Source organism: Simochromis diagramma, unplaced genomic scaffold, assembly GCF_900408965.1.
Source record: "Simochromis diagramma unplaced genomic scaffold, fSimDia1.1 OVJJ01000343.1, whole genome shotgun sequence".
NCBI classification, from domain to species: Eukaryota; Metazoa; Chordata; class Actinopteri; order Cichliformes; family Cichlidae; genus Simochromis; species Simochromis diagramma.
Genome location: NW_024386831.1, coordinates 3,270,433 through 3,288,541, shown reverse-complemented (window position 1 = coordinate 3,288,541; position 18,109 = coordinate 3,270,433). Strand labels below are relative to the sequence as shown.

The 18,109-nt window shown below is 39.7% G+C and overlaps 1 protein-coding gene across 4 annotated transcripts; it reads left to right on the top strand.

Moving 5' to 3' along the window:
* Nucleotides 1-195: 195 nt before the first annotated feature.
* On the top strand, nt 196-16,464 carry LOC120730909 (solute carrier family 35 member F5-like). Of its 4 annotated transcripts, none has more exons than XM_040027506.1 (16): nt 196-325; nt 3,045-3,149; nt 3,569-3,735; nt 4,008-4,157; nt 5,244-5,306; nt 5,396-5,477; nt 6,945-7,135; nt 7,248-7,329; nt 7,439-7,526; nt 9,260-9,324; nt 9,446-9,550; nt 9,645-9,804; nt 9,956-10,046; nt 10,316-10,470; nt 11,679-11,779; nt 13,952-16,464. In XM_040027506.1, exons 3-15 carry the CDS (start codon nt 3,601-3,603, stop codon nt 11,758-11,760), a joined length of 1,449 nt encoding a protein of 482 aa, XP_039883440.1. In that variant the 5' UTR covers nt 196-325; nt 3,045-3,149; nt 3,569-3,600; the 3' UTR covers nt 11,761-11,779; nt 13,952-16,464. The 4 variants fall into 4 exon arrangements, with proteins under 4 accessions (XP_039883440.1, XP_039883437.1, XP_039883439.1 ...); XM_040027503.1 differs by having other exon boundaries at nt 3,565-3,735; XM_040027505.1 differs by lacking the exon at nt 196-325 and adding an exon at nt 357-563 and having other exon boundaries at nt 3,565-3,735.
* Nucleotides 16,465-18,109: the final 1,645 nt, after the last annotated feature.

Here is an 18,109-nt window from a genome sequence, read left to right as displayed (position 1 = left end):
CCCGAGGTAAAATTGAATTAATTTGCTCAATTTAATTTCCAAAAAGACATTTTCAAAGGTGAAAACACCCAGCTATAACAAATAACCAAGAAAATGAGACTTTATAAATACCGTATGAAAAAACAAACATTTTCCCCCTTAAGACTTCATACCCCAGAATTCCTTGCACCGTTAAGTGATGTCACCTGACAGGAGGCTGAGCTAATGTTTACAACCGCTGGGCTGGTGACACTTTTTATCGGTCAAAGCTGTGATTTTTGTCAGGATTTCCGGAGCGTATGGGATGATGCTTAAATAATGGCGCAAACTAAACTCTCACATTCGGGTAAAAAAAAATCTTATTTTACTATTGTTTCTTTTTTATTTTTTCAATCAAGCCAGTTAGCGCTTAGAATGCTAATAGGTAAACAAGCAGCTAAACGCAGCACACCTGCGACGGCGGTACACTGAATAAGTGGACTTCAGCCTGAGCTGTGGGCAATGAACTGGAGTAGATGTCCAGATAAGTTATAAAGTAAAGCGTCGGGACACCTGTCGACCTCCAGACTGTCAGAATTTAACAGGTAATAAATTAGCTAGCTTAAAAGCCGTGAGTGGCTAGCTTTGAGGAGGTTGTGTTTCCAGCAGCTTACCTGTTCGTACCTTAAAGAGTTACTGCCAACGCTCTCTGGATGTACTACGCGTAGCTAGCTGACAGATAGTTGGATTTAAAGCTCAGGTAAGTGAAGGTGTATGCATGTCTTTCATTAGTAATCGTTTAAAAGTTTTCTGAGGTGTGTTTTTAAAGTTCGGGGCATGCCCACTGACAGTTGAAAAACAAGCAGAACAAAGTTTATTTACACATAGTCTCCTACTGTCTGAAAATGGAGCCATGAGCACCATTTTACCGAAATCTATCCCTCCGTATGGTGTTTCGATGGTAGTAAAAAGCCCTGTTATAACATATGGTTCGCTTCATTTCAGCACAGTGTGGATTTTATTGACCATATATGTGGTGAAATTCACATATGGTACACAACAGGTAGTATATTAAACAAAGTCTGTGTAGGTTCTCAGTCATCTTAAGTCTATCTGTTCAGTGAAGGAGACCATCACAGAGTAGCGTTGGTGGCCTGTCCACCAGCCACCTTTTAAAGCAAGAGATTCTCCATTCACAACTTGTCTAGTGCGACCTTAATGAGTCTCATAAAGTCAGGATGGGTCAACAACGTCCTCCAAGGTAACAGCCCCTCTAGTGGGTAAATGCACAGGCCTTCCTCTCAGCTTTCTGAACTTAAGTTGCCTCTCAGATGAGACTTAAAGTGTCTTCAGAAACTTAAGTCAAGTTGCCATCAATTTGATCACTTCAGGTTAATCAAAGTAGAGTTGCTCAGTAAAATAAAATACGACATGTGAAAGAAAATAAAATTGTGAGGTCAAAATTAGTAGTTAGATCACAAAAAGTGTTACTGGTAAGGCTTGAGTTAGATATCTGCAGGGAGTGTTTGTAGCACCTATGATGTAACGTGTAATTGGCCAATGTCATTGTTGGCATTTGTGCTTGTATCAGTGGATTACGTGTTAATTACCTTGTGTGTCCTGGTGTTGTACATGTCCTCCGGTCAATAGAAACAAACAAAATGCTTTTGTTTGTTTTTCCAAGTCTTTGAACATTCCCTGATGTCGTCCAGTATATTGAGCAGTCTCCCTCCAGGAATTTGCTGAGATTTGCGAGTCCTTATATTGATGCTATGATTATTAGTCTTATGCTATGATTATTAGTCCTTATATTGAGACAATAATTGTTAAGTGGCTGGAAATGCACAAGAGTAATCAGTGGCACTGAACAGGCCAATAACAGTAGTTGTGTACTGCTTTGACCTGATGTGTAGTTACGTTTCTAAGAAGGTGCACCTCAGGTTACACAGTAGGTTAAAAAGAGAGTTTCAGAGACAACAAATAAGTAAAATTAGATCAACTACATCTCTAACCTCAGACTAAAACACACTCACAACAAAAAAAAAAAAAGAAGTAATAAAGCTTTCATGTCACATAGAGCTGTAGGTGAACTCTTAGTATTTAAGTTACAGTCTGCTGGACAATGCATCCATGGTTTAACTCCAAAGTTTAACGGGTACACCGCGACATTTCATATTTTTCAAAAATTTTATTTTCTCTTAATTTGTATTTGTTATCCCTCATTTTAAAAGTGGGTAGTCGACTGGTATTTGTCTGTCGTATGATTTATTTCCCCACACCACCACTCAGTAACCCACATATGAAACAATAAGTAAATAATATAAACTAAGAATAATGATATTTCACAAAGTCTTTAAATTTGTAAAATATTAGAGAAGAGTTAAGCATTTTAATTTTGACATGATTACTGTAAAGTGCATGATAAGCATGTTAGCACGAAGACGGTAGTGAATTGTTAAAGCTCAGTGTCTGCGGACCCCTCACAAACACCCAAAGCTCATCGTTCAGCAGTTAACAGAGGCAGCGATGAGCATTCAGATATGCAGCCTTTATTTCCATCGCAGCATTTTTCTATGAGGTGTTCTTTGGGCTGGTTAACAGATGCTCACGTCCTCATCAGGAAGAGGATTTGTGTCAGAGTTTGTGGGACTGTAGCCTCAGGTTTATATTTTCCTTTTCTTCATACAGATCCATGGTCTGCTCTCTGTGCAGCGTTTAACTCTTTACCCTTTGAAAGTTGACTAGAAGCAACCCTCGAAGATCTTTTCTGAACTGATTGGTTTGTGTCATATTTCAGACTTGCTTATATAACAAAATAACTGGGTTTGAATCAAAAGTTAGTGAGGCTGGTCTCTGCCTGTGCAGCTACACAAACTATTCTAATGGTCATCAAACCTCATCTTTATTGAAATAAACTGACTTGTCAAACTCATCATTAAGGAAACAGAGGTCATCAAATATAGGGGATAGAGATAAATATGTTATCATGGACATTTGTTGTTTTTTCACGCACACAAAGTTTTTCAGCACAGTGGAGTAACTCTCCTGGCTTCTAATTTGGTTTTTTTTGTTTGTTTTTTTCGCAGGTGTTTAACTGCGAGTCTCAACTTAAACTGGCTGAAACAAAGAATCTGAGTTGACCTTCAAAGAGACTGGCTAAAATTCACAGTTTACTTATTGGCAGCGACCAGGTGGGTGTTGAAGTGGTAAAAAGATAACTTTACTCCGTTAAACATTTGGCTGCAGGCAAACTTACAGACACTAACACACTTATTGTTTGGACAAAAGTTTTCAGAAGGTTTGTTTATGCCTTGCATTGTCTGTCTAACTTCCACTTCCAGATTAAAAGACTCCACACTAGATTAGCCACATTCAAAATTGAGGTTTTGGTTGATATGTTAGACTGCAGTCTCTCTTTGTGTGGTTTCATAACTTTTTAGATGTTTTTAGTGATTAAAATGTTGAACGGCAGCTTTTTAAACAGGTTTAGAACAGGTTCATCGGCTTTAAAGTAGAAAAAAAATCTAAGGTAAATAGTTGGGAAGTTTATAGTTGGTCAACCTCGGAGCTCACTGTCTTCTGTCTGTCTTCTGATGTTGTCATCAGCCAGGCAGTTTCTGAATTTCTCCTCTCACCGTCCCGATGGAGTGGGTGTTCATCATGAACCGGATGAGCTCTCAGGGTAGCTCTGCAGCCCAGCGGAGACGGATGGCTCTGGGGGTGGTGATACTCCTGCTGGTGGATGTTATCTGGGTCGCCTCCTCCGAGCTGACCTCGGTAAGTCTGATCTCCATGCCTGTGATGTTGGAGCCAAACGCTGAAAAGGCTTAATAAAACGGTGACCATGTTTAATGTGACCCAGAAAGCAGAAAAAAGCAGAATAGGCCCGCTTTAAAATGAGGCGCAGATACACCAGATGGTGCTGGAGTAACTTTACCTGACTGTGATGCTCTTCCTTCACATCTCATGAGGAAAAACTGCAGTTAAATATTTTTAAATTGTGAGTTTCAACCTTTGAAATTAAGTTTATGAAACAACTCCTTCTGCAGTACATTTTCAAGCGACAGGACTATAACAAGCCCTTCTTCAGCACCTTCGCCAAGACGTCCATGTTCGTGCTGTACCTGCTGGGCTTCCTGCTGTGGCGGCCGTGGAGGCAGCAGTGCACGGGCACCCTGAAACGCCGCCGGTCCGCCTTCGTAAGTGGACACTTTCAGCGCACATTTAAGGGCTGTTTTTCATGCTTTTACTTTTCTAATGGTGACAGGTGTCTGTCGAGCTCTTTTCTTGTTAAAACTCTCATCGGTGTAAATGTTGCTGTGCTCGCTGCTCTTCATCGTAACACGAGTCAGTGAAGCAAACATTCTGCTCAGGGGGAACTGACCCTTTGAACATGTTTGTTCAGGGGGTGAGTTCCACCTGTATGTTTGTAGAGTAGGGGTTAAAAAAAACAGAATTGTACTTGTTTTTAACTTTATTTGACCAGGAAGCCCTTTTAGATTTAAATCTCTCTGTAAACTGAGACCTGCTTGGCAAGCTCATATGACTGTGTCAGACAACGCAAACAGACAGGAGGCAAAATAAAGGCTTAGGAACATCAACACAAGTCTTTATAAGAGCTTTAAACTCTTCCAGGGAGACACCCAAGTTTGTTGATGCAATAACTCGAGAAGGAGGTTACGTAGGGGTTTCAAATTGATACCACAGGTGCTTCTACTACAAATCTCAGACAATTCTCAGTGACTTCAACCTCGAGGTCAGGGGGTCAGAGGTCAGTTTTTCTGAAAATCTTGTGAGGTGAGCTGAGGCGTAGCATTGGATGTCGCCAGTATTTTTCTTTCATGTTTACCTCAGAAAGCAGCACAAAAAGTTTAGTATTTCACAAAGGAAAAGATCAGAAAATACAGGCAGACCCCCTGCGTCTGCTCACTTGTGGGCTCATCACAGTAAACCTTCAGCCTCCATTTCACTCTATCCCTCAGATTCTCCTCTGACACACCAACCCTCTGCATGTCCTCCTCCATCACATCCATGAATCTTCTCTGTGGTTGTCCTTGTTTCAGCTCTTTTGTCCATTATATTCACTGTCTGCTGCAAACCTGCCAAATGCTCTATGCTCTAACTTTATCTCCATTTATGTTTGTCATTCTTTGTGTTCATGAACAAAAATGACGATAATTAACTAAAAGTTATAGAATGATATAATTTTCTGTTACGAAGCTGAAGATCAGTCTGACATCTTCTGCTTTTGACTTCTTTGATGTTTGATTTGCACCTTTCTGCAGTTTGCTGATGCCGAAGCCTACTTCACACCCTGCACCACTGACTCCACTGTGAACAACTGCCTGGTACGTAGTTTAATTACTGCAGACGTACTGCACACGAGTAAATCTTCCTGCACCTGTGACTAAGCTGGCTTTCTGTCACACCTTTGCAGAGTGAGCCTCTGTACGTACCTGTGAAGTTCCAGGACGTCCCCACCGAGCACTCGAGCTGTTTAATGGGAGACTGTGAATCCTGTGAGTACTGATGTTTGTGTCATTCATTAAAAATGCATCCCTGCTTCTGAAGCTTTCACCCAGACGTGACTGATTAGGAGTTAAAACTTCTGACCAACAGAGGGCAGTGCTGAGCTGTGCAAATATAAGAAAACGTTGTGTCCCTCAGACCTTTGCTTTCAGTGACTAACAAAACTAAATTATGCTCAAATTGTCTGTTTGAGCAATTAAGAAACAATGTTTTTTTTTTTTGGTTTTTTTTATGCTCGCCTTCACAAACGAATGAAGACGAGCATAAAAAGCAATCATTTGTCTTAACTGCTGTGATGGGAAGCTGTGAAAAGGTAAACGGTGATGGGTTTTTTTGGTGTTTCTGCTGAGATTTCGTTTCCTGTGTTTATGTTTGTGGCACCTGAAGGTGGAAGTGATGTTTTTTATGAAATTAAAACATTCTGGGAAGCGCTCAGAGCGACGTGTGAGGAGATAATTTTGAAGAATCCAGAGGGAATCCAGGGTGATTAAAAATAAATAGTAATGAACCTCGAATGATTAAATGCCAAAAAGATGACAGGATTGTTTTGGAAACACCATGTTACATATTGAATGAGACAAATTATGTCAAACTTTAAACTGAAAAGAAAAAACCTCACACATAAAATTAACATAAAAAGTAAGGAGGTTTGTTTCTTTCTTTCTTGTAACAATGTTTCTTGGTAATGAATCTCATACTGTTGGAAAGCCTGTTTATTTCTCTGCCACACTTGTAAGGAAAAGCATTGTGGATTGAGCAGCAGAGTTAAGTATGTGGGTTGTGCCCGTGAAGAAAAAACAAGTTCTCTGCCAATAACAAATGGCTTATTCTGCCAGTCACTTTTTTAAAGCTACTGGTACTCCACAGCTGCCTGATTGGCTCCTGATTAGCAGAACCTTTTACTGATCTGGACATGGCCAATGCCATAGGACAACTTCATGCTGGTTTTCCACAAAACCAAGTTACAGCATTATTTGGAGTGAGCACCAGTATCTTCTCCAAATTGAGAGAGATGGGTTGCAAAGTTGGCATTCCTCCAATCAGACAACACAAGAAGACCGTGTCCTCAATCTGTCAGCACGTAGGAACCAAAGGCAGTCTTTTACATGTTTGCAGTCAAGGTCTGCAGGACGATATGGCCGATGACTCTCTACCCAGACAATCCAGGTCAGACTGCACACAGCCAGGCTCTGGTCTCATAAGGCAGTCAGGATTGCCCTTCATCATTAAGCTCATTTGCGGTGATGTCTGTAACATGTGCATTAGAACCTGAACATGTTCAGTTATGAGTCCAGATTCTGCCTACAGCAGATAGATCGTAGGGTCAAAGTGTGGAGAAGACACAGTGTTATACCCTTGCTGCACCAAGAGGGTAACTGCTTTTGATGGAGGCAGCTTTAGAGTCCAGCAGTAAACATTAAAGCCTTTAAAGTTACGTCTTGTCTCTGTATTCCCAGCATCCAAAAAGCAGCGGGTGCGTTTCAGTAACATCATGGAGGTGCGTCAGCTGCCCTCCACTCAGGCCCTGGAGGCCAAGCTGTCGCGCATGTCCTACCCCGCTGCCAAGGACCACGAGGCCATGCTGCGCACCGTGGGCAAGCTGACCATCACTGACGTGGCCAAAATCAGCTTCTTCTTCTGCTTTGTGGTGAGCAGCAGTGAGAGGAGTTGGAGTTCCCGACTCTCTATCAGAGCTGGATTTATGAGGCAAATTAAACGGTGTTTTATCACAGGCCTCATCGTTTTTGTTTGTCTCACAGTGGTTCCTGGCTAACCTGTCCTACCAGGAAGCTCTGTCCGACACGCAGGTCGCAATCGTCAACATTTTATCTTCCACCTCAGGTAACTCCATCTCTCTCTCTCTCTCTCTGTGTACATTACAGCACTAACATCTCAAAGATGATGGATCATTGCATTAAATCGTTTCTGAATGTCTCCTTTTCCTCTTCAGGTCTGTTTACACTCATCTTGGCAGCCATATTTCCCAGCAACAGCAGCGACCGCTTCACCCTTTCCAAGCTCTTAGCCGTGGCTCTGAGGTAAGGCCGGATCACGCGGAGGGTGAGGAAAAAGCATTGTGGGAGTCAAATCCAAGAACACTCCCTACCAGACTCCCTCAGGGTCAGCTGACTTAAAAAATAAAAAGTGGAAATAACTCTGAATTTGGAAATCTGATATATTCATTGAGAAGAAAATTCAGAAAGTGTAATTTCAAAGGGTTATGCCATTTTTGGGTACATTTTAAAGGGTGATATCTCCATGTGGGGCAGGTGGCTGCTCAGAACAGGATACAGCATACAAAAGGGTCTCCTCTTTATTCACTGGAAAGAAATGCTGGCTGCCACTGTGGCTTTTTGGGCTTAAACATAAAGAAATTAATGAATAACATTACAAAAAAGGGCCTCACAGCTCACTACCCAGATTTCTTTACCCTTTAATTCACAGAATTAAAAATGTATTTAGAAATTTACGGAGGACCTCTTATTTAATTAAAAAACACCTCAGTTTCTGTCCTCTATCTATTACAAACTTACTTTGTCAATAAGAAGGCTGTAAAACTGATAAAAATACAGTTAAAAACCACCTTCCTTTTACATTTGGCCGAATGGCCCATTTGGTGGGCTGTTTGTGGCTCTCGGACCGTATGTTTGAAACCACCGGGTCTAGTTCATTCAAGAGTATTTCAGATCATGAATCCAGCTCCTTTCTTATTGGGTTCAACATTCAGACTGCATTTATTTATCCAAAAAGTTCAGTTTTTTCATTTCTAGCATCGAACAACCTGCTCAACACACTTCATTCAGAGGATGCTAGTTTAGCATCACAGACACATAAACTGGCAGATTGAACAAGAACTTGGTATTTAGTATTCTTTTGTGGAACTTTTTAACCCTCTGAAGCCGAACCTGTCTCTGACGTCAGACAGGCGTTTTGCCATGTTTTTCTTCCAAGTTCTGTAACTACCGTAAAATCGGAACCTTCAAAGACGAAGACTGACTGAGCTCTACAGAAAACAGATATTTTTACAGTAGTTAAAAAAAAAAAAAAAAAAAAAAAAGTTTTTGCTTTTTACTGTTATTTGCCGTGATTTGGATGTGCTGCCCTGCCTGGGATTACCGTATATATCACAGAAAAAGCACAGAGTTGACACTTTCAGAAACTGTTGGAGTTTTTGAGTGCGCAACTGGTTCAAGAGTTGCATTAATTAGACCTAAAGGTTTGACCTAAAACAGGTTAATAGACATTGGTTAGACATAGAATGGTCAGGTACAAGAACTTGAGTGAATGTGAGCGAAAAGGGAGTCAATGTCGAAGGAAATGCTTTGAAAGACCTTCAGACAGCTGGAGAACTGATGCTGAAGACCATCTGGCTTCTTGGAAGTAAAATAAAAAATGAAGGGTGGTTCAAGACTTTTGCACGATACTCGATAATAATGGGTTGTTGTTGAAAATAGCAGATTTTTCACGCTCTTCACTGGCTGTGCTCTCAGATTTTTTTTTTTTTTTTCTTCTCCTCAACCATCTTTGTTTCCGCTCGGTTAGAGGCAGATTGTTTTCCTTCAGAGAGACTGACTGTTTGATCCTACTGCTGATTAAACCCTGTGCTGCACCTGATTAAGAAAATCATCACATTATTCATTTCTTTCTGCAGTTTTGTGTTTTTCAGAAAATCTGAGCATTGTAGCTGTGTTATACTTTCTCTCTCTGCGTTTTCTATTTTTAACATGTTTGTTTTTAATTGTGAGATTAATTCAGTGCCTCTCTTGTTTAGCATGGGAGGCGTTGCCCTCGTGAGTCTCTCCAGCATGGACATCTCGGATGGGAAAGGAGTCATCGGTCAGTGATTTCCAACTTTTTCTTTATCACAGAGGCCTCGTACAGGCATCACCTTGTTCCTAGTCTGTTGGTGTAATACAAAAAAAACACATCTAATGTAATGATTTATATTTCTATGAAGGTTCCCTGTGGTCGCTGGCTGGGGCGATGCTCTATGCCGTCTATATCGTAATGATCAAGCGGCGAGTGGATCGGGAGGATAAGCTCGACATCCCAATGTTCTTTGGTAGGAGAAGTGTTTGTTTTAAAGGCTCAGCGGTCACCTCTGTAGTCTCACTCCATGAAGTTGTCTAAATTGGGGTGTGCTGTGCGTCTCTCAGGGTTTGTGGGTCTGTTCAACCTGCTGCTGCTGTGGCCTGGCTTCCTCCTGCTCCACTACACCGGCTTCGAGGCCTTTGAGCTCCCCAGCCAACTCGTGTGGACGTACATCCTCATAAACGGCCTCATCGGCACCGTTCTGTCAGAGTTCCTCTGGCTCTGGTGAGCTGGGTTACATTTTCTATCAGGTCACAATAGTGACACCAAATCATCAACGTTCACACTACCATAAAGGCCACGAGGAGTTGTGTTTGAATAATGTATAGCTTTCAGAGAAGTTGTGATTTTTAGTGACGAGTCTTTGTGTCCTCAGGGGCTGTTTCCTCACATCTTCTCTAATTGGGACTCTGGCATTGAGCCTCACCATCCCACTCTCCATTATGGCCGACATTTGCATGCAGAAGGTGAGAGTTTGAGATAAAATTGTACGTAATTTTGTTGGTTTTGTGTGAAATCAGCAAGAAAACTGTCAAAATTGTATCTAAATGACTCTGAATGGGTCTATTTAAAGTACTTTTATCTATTTTAACTAACTCTTTGTGATTCATTCTTATAAGGGTCCTTTAATGACAGAATAAAATGTTTAATGCATGGAAAACACTCCACACCACACCTTTAATGGCACGGATTGTGTTAAATTAGTTTCCCCTCATATGTGTGTGTGTGTCGACAGGTGCGTTTCTCGTGGTTGTTTTTTGCCGGGGCGGTCCCCGTCTTCCTCTCCTTCTTCATCGCCACACTTTTATGTCACTACAACAACTGGGACCCAGTGCTGGTGGGGCTGAGGAGGGTTTACGCCTTCATCTGCAGGAAGCATCGCATTCAGAGGTACGAGACTATAAACATTGTTCATCAGAGGGTTTTTCTTCTTTTAAACCCTCCATTGGTGAGCCACGGTGCATGAAAAGAGGAAATGCTGCTGAAAGCCGTCCCTATCAGCAGCAACTCTGTTCATGGATTGTGACAATAATCTCAGATATGATAATAACAGCTAAATTAGGATTAGGAGTTATGCTCCGGGGCTGGAAAACCAAGTCAGGAAGTGTAGGAAACTGAAACTCCTCTTATAAGGTTGGCTCCGGAACACAGACTGTACATAAAAGATGGACGTGCCCACCCAGCTTGACAGGAGCCTTTTCTCCGTCGTCATCTTAGTGCTTTGAGATGTGACAAGTTGGTGCAACCACATGCTTGATAAGTTGATAGGCAGTGAGTGTAATTGTTTGGTGATTGTAAGAATGACCAAAATATATAAAACAAAAAACTTACAGCCTGGTGGAATATTGGGGGAAAAAGTAAATTTGAGCAGAATTTTGCTTTTTTTTTTTTTTTTTTTTTTTTTTTTGGGATGAATAACCATAAATGTAATTACACTTTGACTAGAGCCAAATGCATTTTAATTTCTCAATAACGCGTTTGTTCAAACTCTTATTTAAGCAAATGAACATCAGTGAAATGAAAAAACAAAGCAAAAATAGAGCACATCATTTGAAACAAATGAGTCTTTTTGGACTTTATGGGCACAAATTGTGTGTATTATCCACTTTTATTTGTGTACAGTGAGGCTCCAAATGTAGCGGCTGTGTCATTTGTGATGCAGCTGCAAAAAGCTGCTTAATGGCTTGTGTGTTTGTAAAAGGCAGATGGAAGTTGTAGCTGTGCACACACCTGAGAGCAGGCAAAGCTAATGTACTCTGAAGCCTGTGCAGGAAGTGAGTCATCACACGCCTGGTGTTTTTAAGAAGTCAAAGCTTTTAAGTTTGTAAAAAGAAAGTGAGTTGTTGTTGTGCGTCTGTGGTGTGTGACCTATTAAAAATGGATTGACCTTCACTCTGACACACACTTTGGATAATGCAGTCCATTTGTGGCTTGCAGTCTTGCTAAGTTAAGTCTGTAATCAGCTGTACATGCTTCACTGACTAACCTCTCTGCACAGCGCTCTTCTGCTTTTTGGTTAGCGGTGATTATAATAATAATGATGGTTGTCAGGATGACGACTGTGATGATGATTGACATCCTGTTTTCTCCATCCGCAGGCTGCCAGATGACAGCGAGCAGTGTGAAAGCCTTATTCCCCTCCACACCGTCTCCCCCGGTGAAGGAAGCTTCTGCTCGTGATCCGGCAGTCAAACAAAATGTAAATCCCACTCGACCTTTTCTGGTCTTGGTTTGTGCGCTGTTTACGTCTGTATTTGTGTTTGTGAAAGGCTGCTAGATTCAATCTTAGACTGAAAGAATAACAAATCAAAAGTAGTCATTTGTGTACTCTGACTGACTGATGGTGCTGCAGGATGCGGCGGACCGAAACTGTCCAAATTAAAATGTGAATAAACAAAAACAAATGAGAGACTCGCTCATTCAGCAATAGCAAAATAAATATTCCATTAAATCAGCGCAAATGTTACAAATAAATACTCTTAATATACAATTACCTATTTAATTTTCTATTTTGTACATGTAGTATATATTTTTGTATTATTTTTTCCCTTGATTTTATTCATCCTTATTTGCTTTTTAATTTAAGCAAGTAAACTAATTTTATTTTGTCTTGCCCCTAAAGTGGTCAAAAAACAAACAAACAAAAACTTAAAGTAATTTGATTTAAAAACATAATTGCTTTTGAAAATTATGTTTGTCTTCTATATTTATTTAATGTTCTTTAATTTAATTTCGTGTTTTCTTTGGATATTTAATTAAAATATGAATTTAATTTTCTTATTTCTTTTAACATTTAGAATTCTTAATATAACTTATGGCCACAATTATTATTAATTAATTATGTATTGCCACAAAATTCACTAGCATAAAATATAATTCACCAGCAGTATTAATATTGTATTAAAGAGACCAAATTCAATTAAATTTAAAATTCAATTCAGTTGTGACAGATTAATAAACATATTTTGCATGTTTTGTCCTAAACTTCACTATTTTCCCCATTTAATAGAACAATTTATTCCTGGCATTTCTCTTAGATCTAAGTGTTTATGTTAATTTTGTATTTTATTTTATTTATTGCCAATAAAAGTAAGGAACAAACTAAGGCAGAAATGTATAACAATAATCTGAAAATGGTACTGGAAGGTAGGATTTCTTTTTAGAAGGAGAAACCCTAGTATTAATTAATTCGTTGGAAATTACATAAATAGGGGAATTAAAATAAAGTTAATGAAATACAGAGGGAAATTAAAATAGTAGTAATCTGTGTCATAAATGATTTTGATAAAGATATTTTTGGAGGATTTACTGGTGTATTATTGTTCTTTTCAGACATTTATTTAGTTTGGATTTTGGCAGTTTTGGTCCTTCATAGTTACTTCTAACCTAAATTTCCTCTGCAGTGTGAAAACCGACAATGAGAAATCCAAATAGAAACGTATTGGATTTTTAGTCTCTTTTTAGCTCATTGTTTCGGTTTTCCACATTTTTTTTTGTGTCCTCAGTGTAGTTTGAAGGCAAAGGGAATAAAAGAAAAGGAAACCATAAGGAATAGATGTTATTTCATTTCACGTCTCATCCTCAAAAACACATTATAATATGTCCACACTTTGCTTTGAGCTTGGCAGCCTAAAAAAAAACTTCCACTTTAATGCAAAATCCTGTGACAGGTTTGTTCCCTAAACAAGCCGATAATATTTACCAGAGTTAGCCATTTGCCTTGAACCATCTGTCCGACGTCCAGCCTAAATATTTTAGACAGAAGTCACTTGTCTCTGGTCATTGCTTTAGTGGAGCTATGATTCGATTTCGCAGCAGAGCTGAGGGGATCTGACCTCAGCATGCAGTTTCTAACAGGACTCAGTAAGATCAGCATTTATTATTGGGTGACTATTTCATTACAGATCAAGTATCAGCTCATCATGTAACAGTGCCACAAACTCTTGTATTCTCAGACAACGCCACCTTCCAACAACACGGGCAAAGTGTTTTATATTTTACTTACTTGGATAATTTATTCAATGCAAGTATGATAATAAGGAAAAAATATGAAAAATATTCAAATAATATAAGAGGACACACAGTGTTGATCCACAAATTTAAAGGGGTCTTACAACCTGTGCAGGTGGGATATTTCAGGTAAACTACTGTAACTGATGACCTTCAAGGCGTGTTTAATCAGTGTTGCTTCAGCAGGCTGAGGTGTGATCACTGCTGGTATAAAACGTCTTCTTTTTGTCTTGTGTTTTGTTTTCTTGAAGCCTGGCAGTGAAAGCGTTTCCTATTAAAATAGGAAGTTTTTGTTATTTTGAGTTTCTGTAAGCGCACAGTTTTTGTCTCTGACAACGTTTTTTTTTCTTCTCTCTTGCAGGGCGGCCATCGTGGATCTGGCTGAGCTGACAATCGGGAAGCTTTCAGAGACGTTGAACTTACCCCCAGTGCCTCCCATTACATCTTATTTATTTTCTACAGTGTTCAGATTTAGTTCTGGAAGCTCGGTTTTATCATCACACTTCCATCCAACACTACAGACTAAAGATTTCCTCATTTTTGCTTATTTTCTGTGTCTAAAAGAAAGAAACGGTACGTCACTCAAGATGCAGGACTTCATTATCAGTGATATTGCCAAATTAAACCGTTAATATTGGAGAAGACTTCCTTTTGGTCTACTGAAGGATCCTAAGAAATGACAATCTATTGGACACATAAAGCGTTGTTATTATTTCCAAATGGTTCCTGTGACGCATAACTGTTGTTGAGTTGTTTTCACGACCAGAGATCTGGCAGAACTGGAAACGCTGGACACGGACGAGCTCCTGGTACCCAGCGGGGGCGGCTCGGGTAGTCAGAGCGACCTCTGTGTCTCCACTTTATAAACACTAGACAGACAACACTACAGCCGAACAGGACAGCACCACGTCTTGTTTCCTCAGTGCTGGATCCTAAACACGAGCTCCAAACGGGATAGAAAGCCTTCAAAAAAAGTTCTGCTCCTAAAAATAAAAACCCACGTCAAGTTTGGATCGAGCTCATCTCCCCTTTAAGGTCGTCTCTGAGTGAAACTCTGGACCTCTTCCAGCGCCCCGACTCCTTGGAAGTTCCTCCTGTTTTGATTGTTTGCATTTGATTTTGGGACAGTTTACACGGTTGTTAGATCACATCGTCCCAGGTAGGGCACAGAGTTGCATCTACAGGGTTGCACACAAGGAATTCATCAACGTAGCCACGGTGATGTCACCAATTTTGAAGCCTTACCCGAGGAATCTGTCGGATTCGTGTCCATGACACTGTTTTCTTCCGTCCTTTGCACGGCTTCAAGTCACATTGGGAGCGTTTAACGACTCCATAATCTTTTATTTTTAAATTTAAGCTGTTCCTGTGTCTGACTTCCTGCCCTCCTCATCAGCTTGCAGTGACTTTGAGCAGTACGGAACAGGAACTTATCAGTCTTCTGAAACACGCTGCGGGAAAACAGGAGGAATCGAAAGCCAAAGCTTTTTCGGGTATACTAGAACTTCACTCAACTGATGCATTAACTTCTTGGACCGACTGCAACTCTCAGAAAGCCTTATAATTAATGAGGTAACTGCATTAAAATGCTCCAGAAGCCTCAAACAGCACAAGAAAGGTTTGGAGGTTGAGTCCAGGGGCTCCAGTGGACAATGAAAGAACAGCAGCATTTGGTACGTTTGCCTTTACTCTTTCTCTCATCACTTTAAGTTCGTCTGTCAGGTTATTTAGTTTTTTGGGGTTTTTTTTTTTTTAAGTTGGGGTGTTCACAGTGACACTCAGGTCGTTTAAGAGCACAATCTTCTCTTGCAGTGCCACCTACTGGCCAGGTTTGGCACCCTGGAACAAACAGGCACACTAATGGATACACAGAAGTGAAAGTACGCAGTCAGAGCTGGATACTAAAGGAGTGTTCTTGGCTTATAGTTGTGTTAGAAGAGGTCCAGTGTTTCCTGAGGAAACGACCTTGAAGGGGAGATCAACCGAAATCAAACCAGACTGGAGTCACCGAACTTTGTGATCGCCTTCGTGCAATAAAAACAGTTGTCTGCAGTTTCCTTTGTTAAAAAGGTTTGTAAATAGTGTACACAGTGAAACATGTACATGGAACGGTTTTATTTTTGACCTACAAATGACCACTAAAGATTCATATTTTATATCCGTGTCTTCTGGAACGACTGCCGCCACAGGAAGCTTTCGCTCTGCAGCCAAAACTCGCTGATATTTCACCACCTGAACTGGACTGTGTGTGATTTTATTTTACATCTTAAGTGAAGAAAAAATATTTACTGTGCTTGTGATTTTATGTGACAAGAAGGAGCCTTGTTGTTCTGTCATCAGCCTCAGTGTTGGTCATGTCAGCACTACCGATGGAATTGAGCTGCTGATGTTGTTCCCCTCATCCTTTTAAATATGTGCATCTTCATGGTGTTGTTTTTTTTTTTTCCTGCACTCGTCTCTGACTGAGCGTTTCGAGTGGAGGAGGTAATAGCCGTTCTGTGAGGGTGAATTAACGAGTTGAGCACTTTAAGTGACAGAAAAATTATTGCACTTTCTGTGTTTTTTGCCAATCAGTCAGTCCCATCTTTCAGCCACGACTTCAGGTTTGAACACAGAGTCGATGGTTCCTGAAAAGCGTTGATTATTTCTGTCTTATCATGGTGCTCGTGGAGTGCTGATTTTCTTTCTCAGGTTCTTTGTTTTGTCTTTACTGTCTGAGCGTTATCTTTGTCTTTTAAGTGTCTTTGATGCTGAGGATGTTATACAACCTAAACGAAGGCTAACCTTATACCAACCTAAGCTCTTGAATAGTCTTATTTTGCAACTCTTGTTTTCATACTTCGGTGCACTATTAAAAAATATCTTTTAAATATCTGCATTTGAGGGTGTATTTATTCAGTTGTGTAAATTTTAACCAGATGTGACATTTTCATTGCTGACATCTTGGGTTTTTTGGGGGGTTTTTTTTTTTTTTTTTTTTTTTTTTGTTTGTTTGTTTTTTGACAAGTAAACAACACACTGCACTGGTAAGGTAAAGCAGACCCTGGGTTATCTTTGACTCTTATGTGTCCATGATTTACAAAACAAGAATCATGCTGTACGAAGCATGACAGCTGTAAGTGTGAATATATACTTTTCTGATGAGTTTACTTTCCCATAGACGTCCATACAACCCAACTTCTTTATTTTTGCAGCCAGAGGAGTCGCCCCCTGCTGGACGTTACGAGTGGAAAAAAGTTTAAAAGTTTTTTTGTTTTGTTTTTAATTCAAAATATTTTAATGGAGTATTTGTGGATATAGTTTAGAAAGAAAAAAAGAAGATGGAAAACAAACTGTTTACAATGAATACAAAACAGAACTTTTCATGTTAAACATTGTTTTCCTTTCTTATTATTTACCAAACAAGCAACGAAGAAAAACAAACCCAGAGGGGAGAAAAAAAAAGTTGTTTTTTTATATTTGACTATTGCCTGCTAAATTAGATTTTTTTTTTTTTTCCCTTCCTCGTTATTTATGAAAAGCTGAAAAAGTTACTTTGTTACAAATGTAAATGTTTTATATTTTGGTGAAGAAAGATGGAAACGGCATACAAGGTTAAAAAAAAAAAAAAGTTTGTAGAGTTCTAACTAGACTAAAAGTCAATATTTGGTATAACCACCTTTTATTCTTCAGCACAGTCTGAACTGTTTAGGAAGCTTTGTTTTAATTCCTTTAACTAGTCTTCTAGTTCTCCAGGTTTCTTCAATAATGTTGAGGTCTGGACTTGGAGCCCAATCCATGACTGATAGTTTTCCACTGTTTTTCTGTCCTGGTATGCTTTTACTGCATTGGCAGAAAATACAATTTTTGTCTTTCAAACTTATCTTTTGGGTTTTTTGTAGATTTGAAAAAAAAAAAGGGGGAACAAATGATATGTTTATTTTAAATTGGTTCTTTGCCAGGTTGCCTTTTATTTGTTGACACAACACTGGTTCATCCCCGAGTTAGGAGCTTTTCTTTCCACATCAATGACTCATAGATTAGTGTTAAGTAGCTTATCAAACACACACTTCTCAGAAATGATTAATTCTGGTTCTTTGGAAGCAACTTATAAAAAAATTGGACTTTTGCACAGCACTGTGTAGAAATAGAGTGTACACATAGGTCAGAATTATTTTCATATGTGAAGATGTGAAGGGAGAAACCCTCCATAGCTATAATAACATGTTTGCTTCTCTATTTTAAAATAAGAGTCTATGGGAGCCAGCCTGTATCTGACAATACTCAATCACAGCGAGAAGGTCCTCAAAGCTTTTATCTAATCCTCTTCAACCTGCCTTCATCACTTCAAGGAGTCATCCTTTTAGGGTTTCTGTTTCACTCTTATGTTTGATTGACGTTTTAAAATAAGAGTCTATGGGAGCCAGCCTCTAGTGGCCATTAGATTGACTGCAGTTCTCACCATCTGTGTTTCACTGCTAACAACAATAAAAAGACTGTGTGTGTGAGAGAGAGAGAGAGAGAGAGGATAATGGCCGGA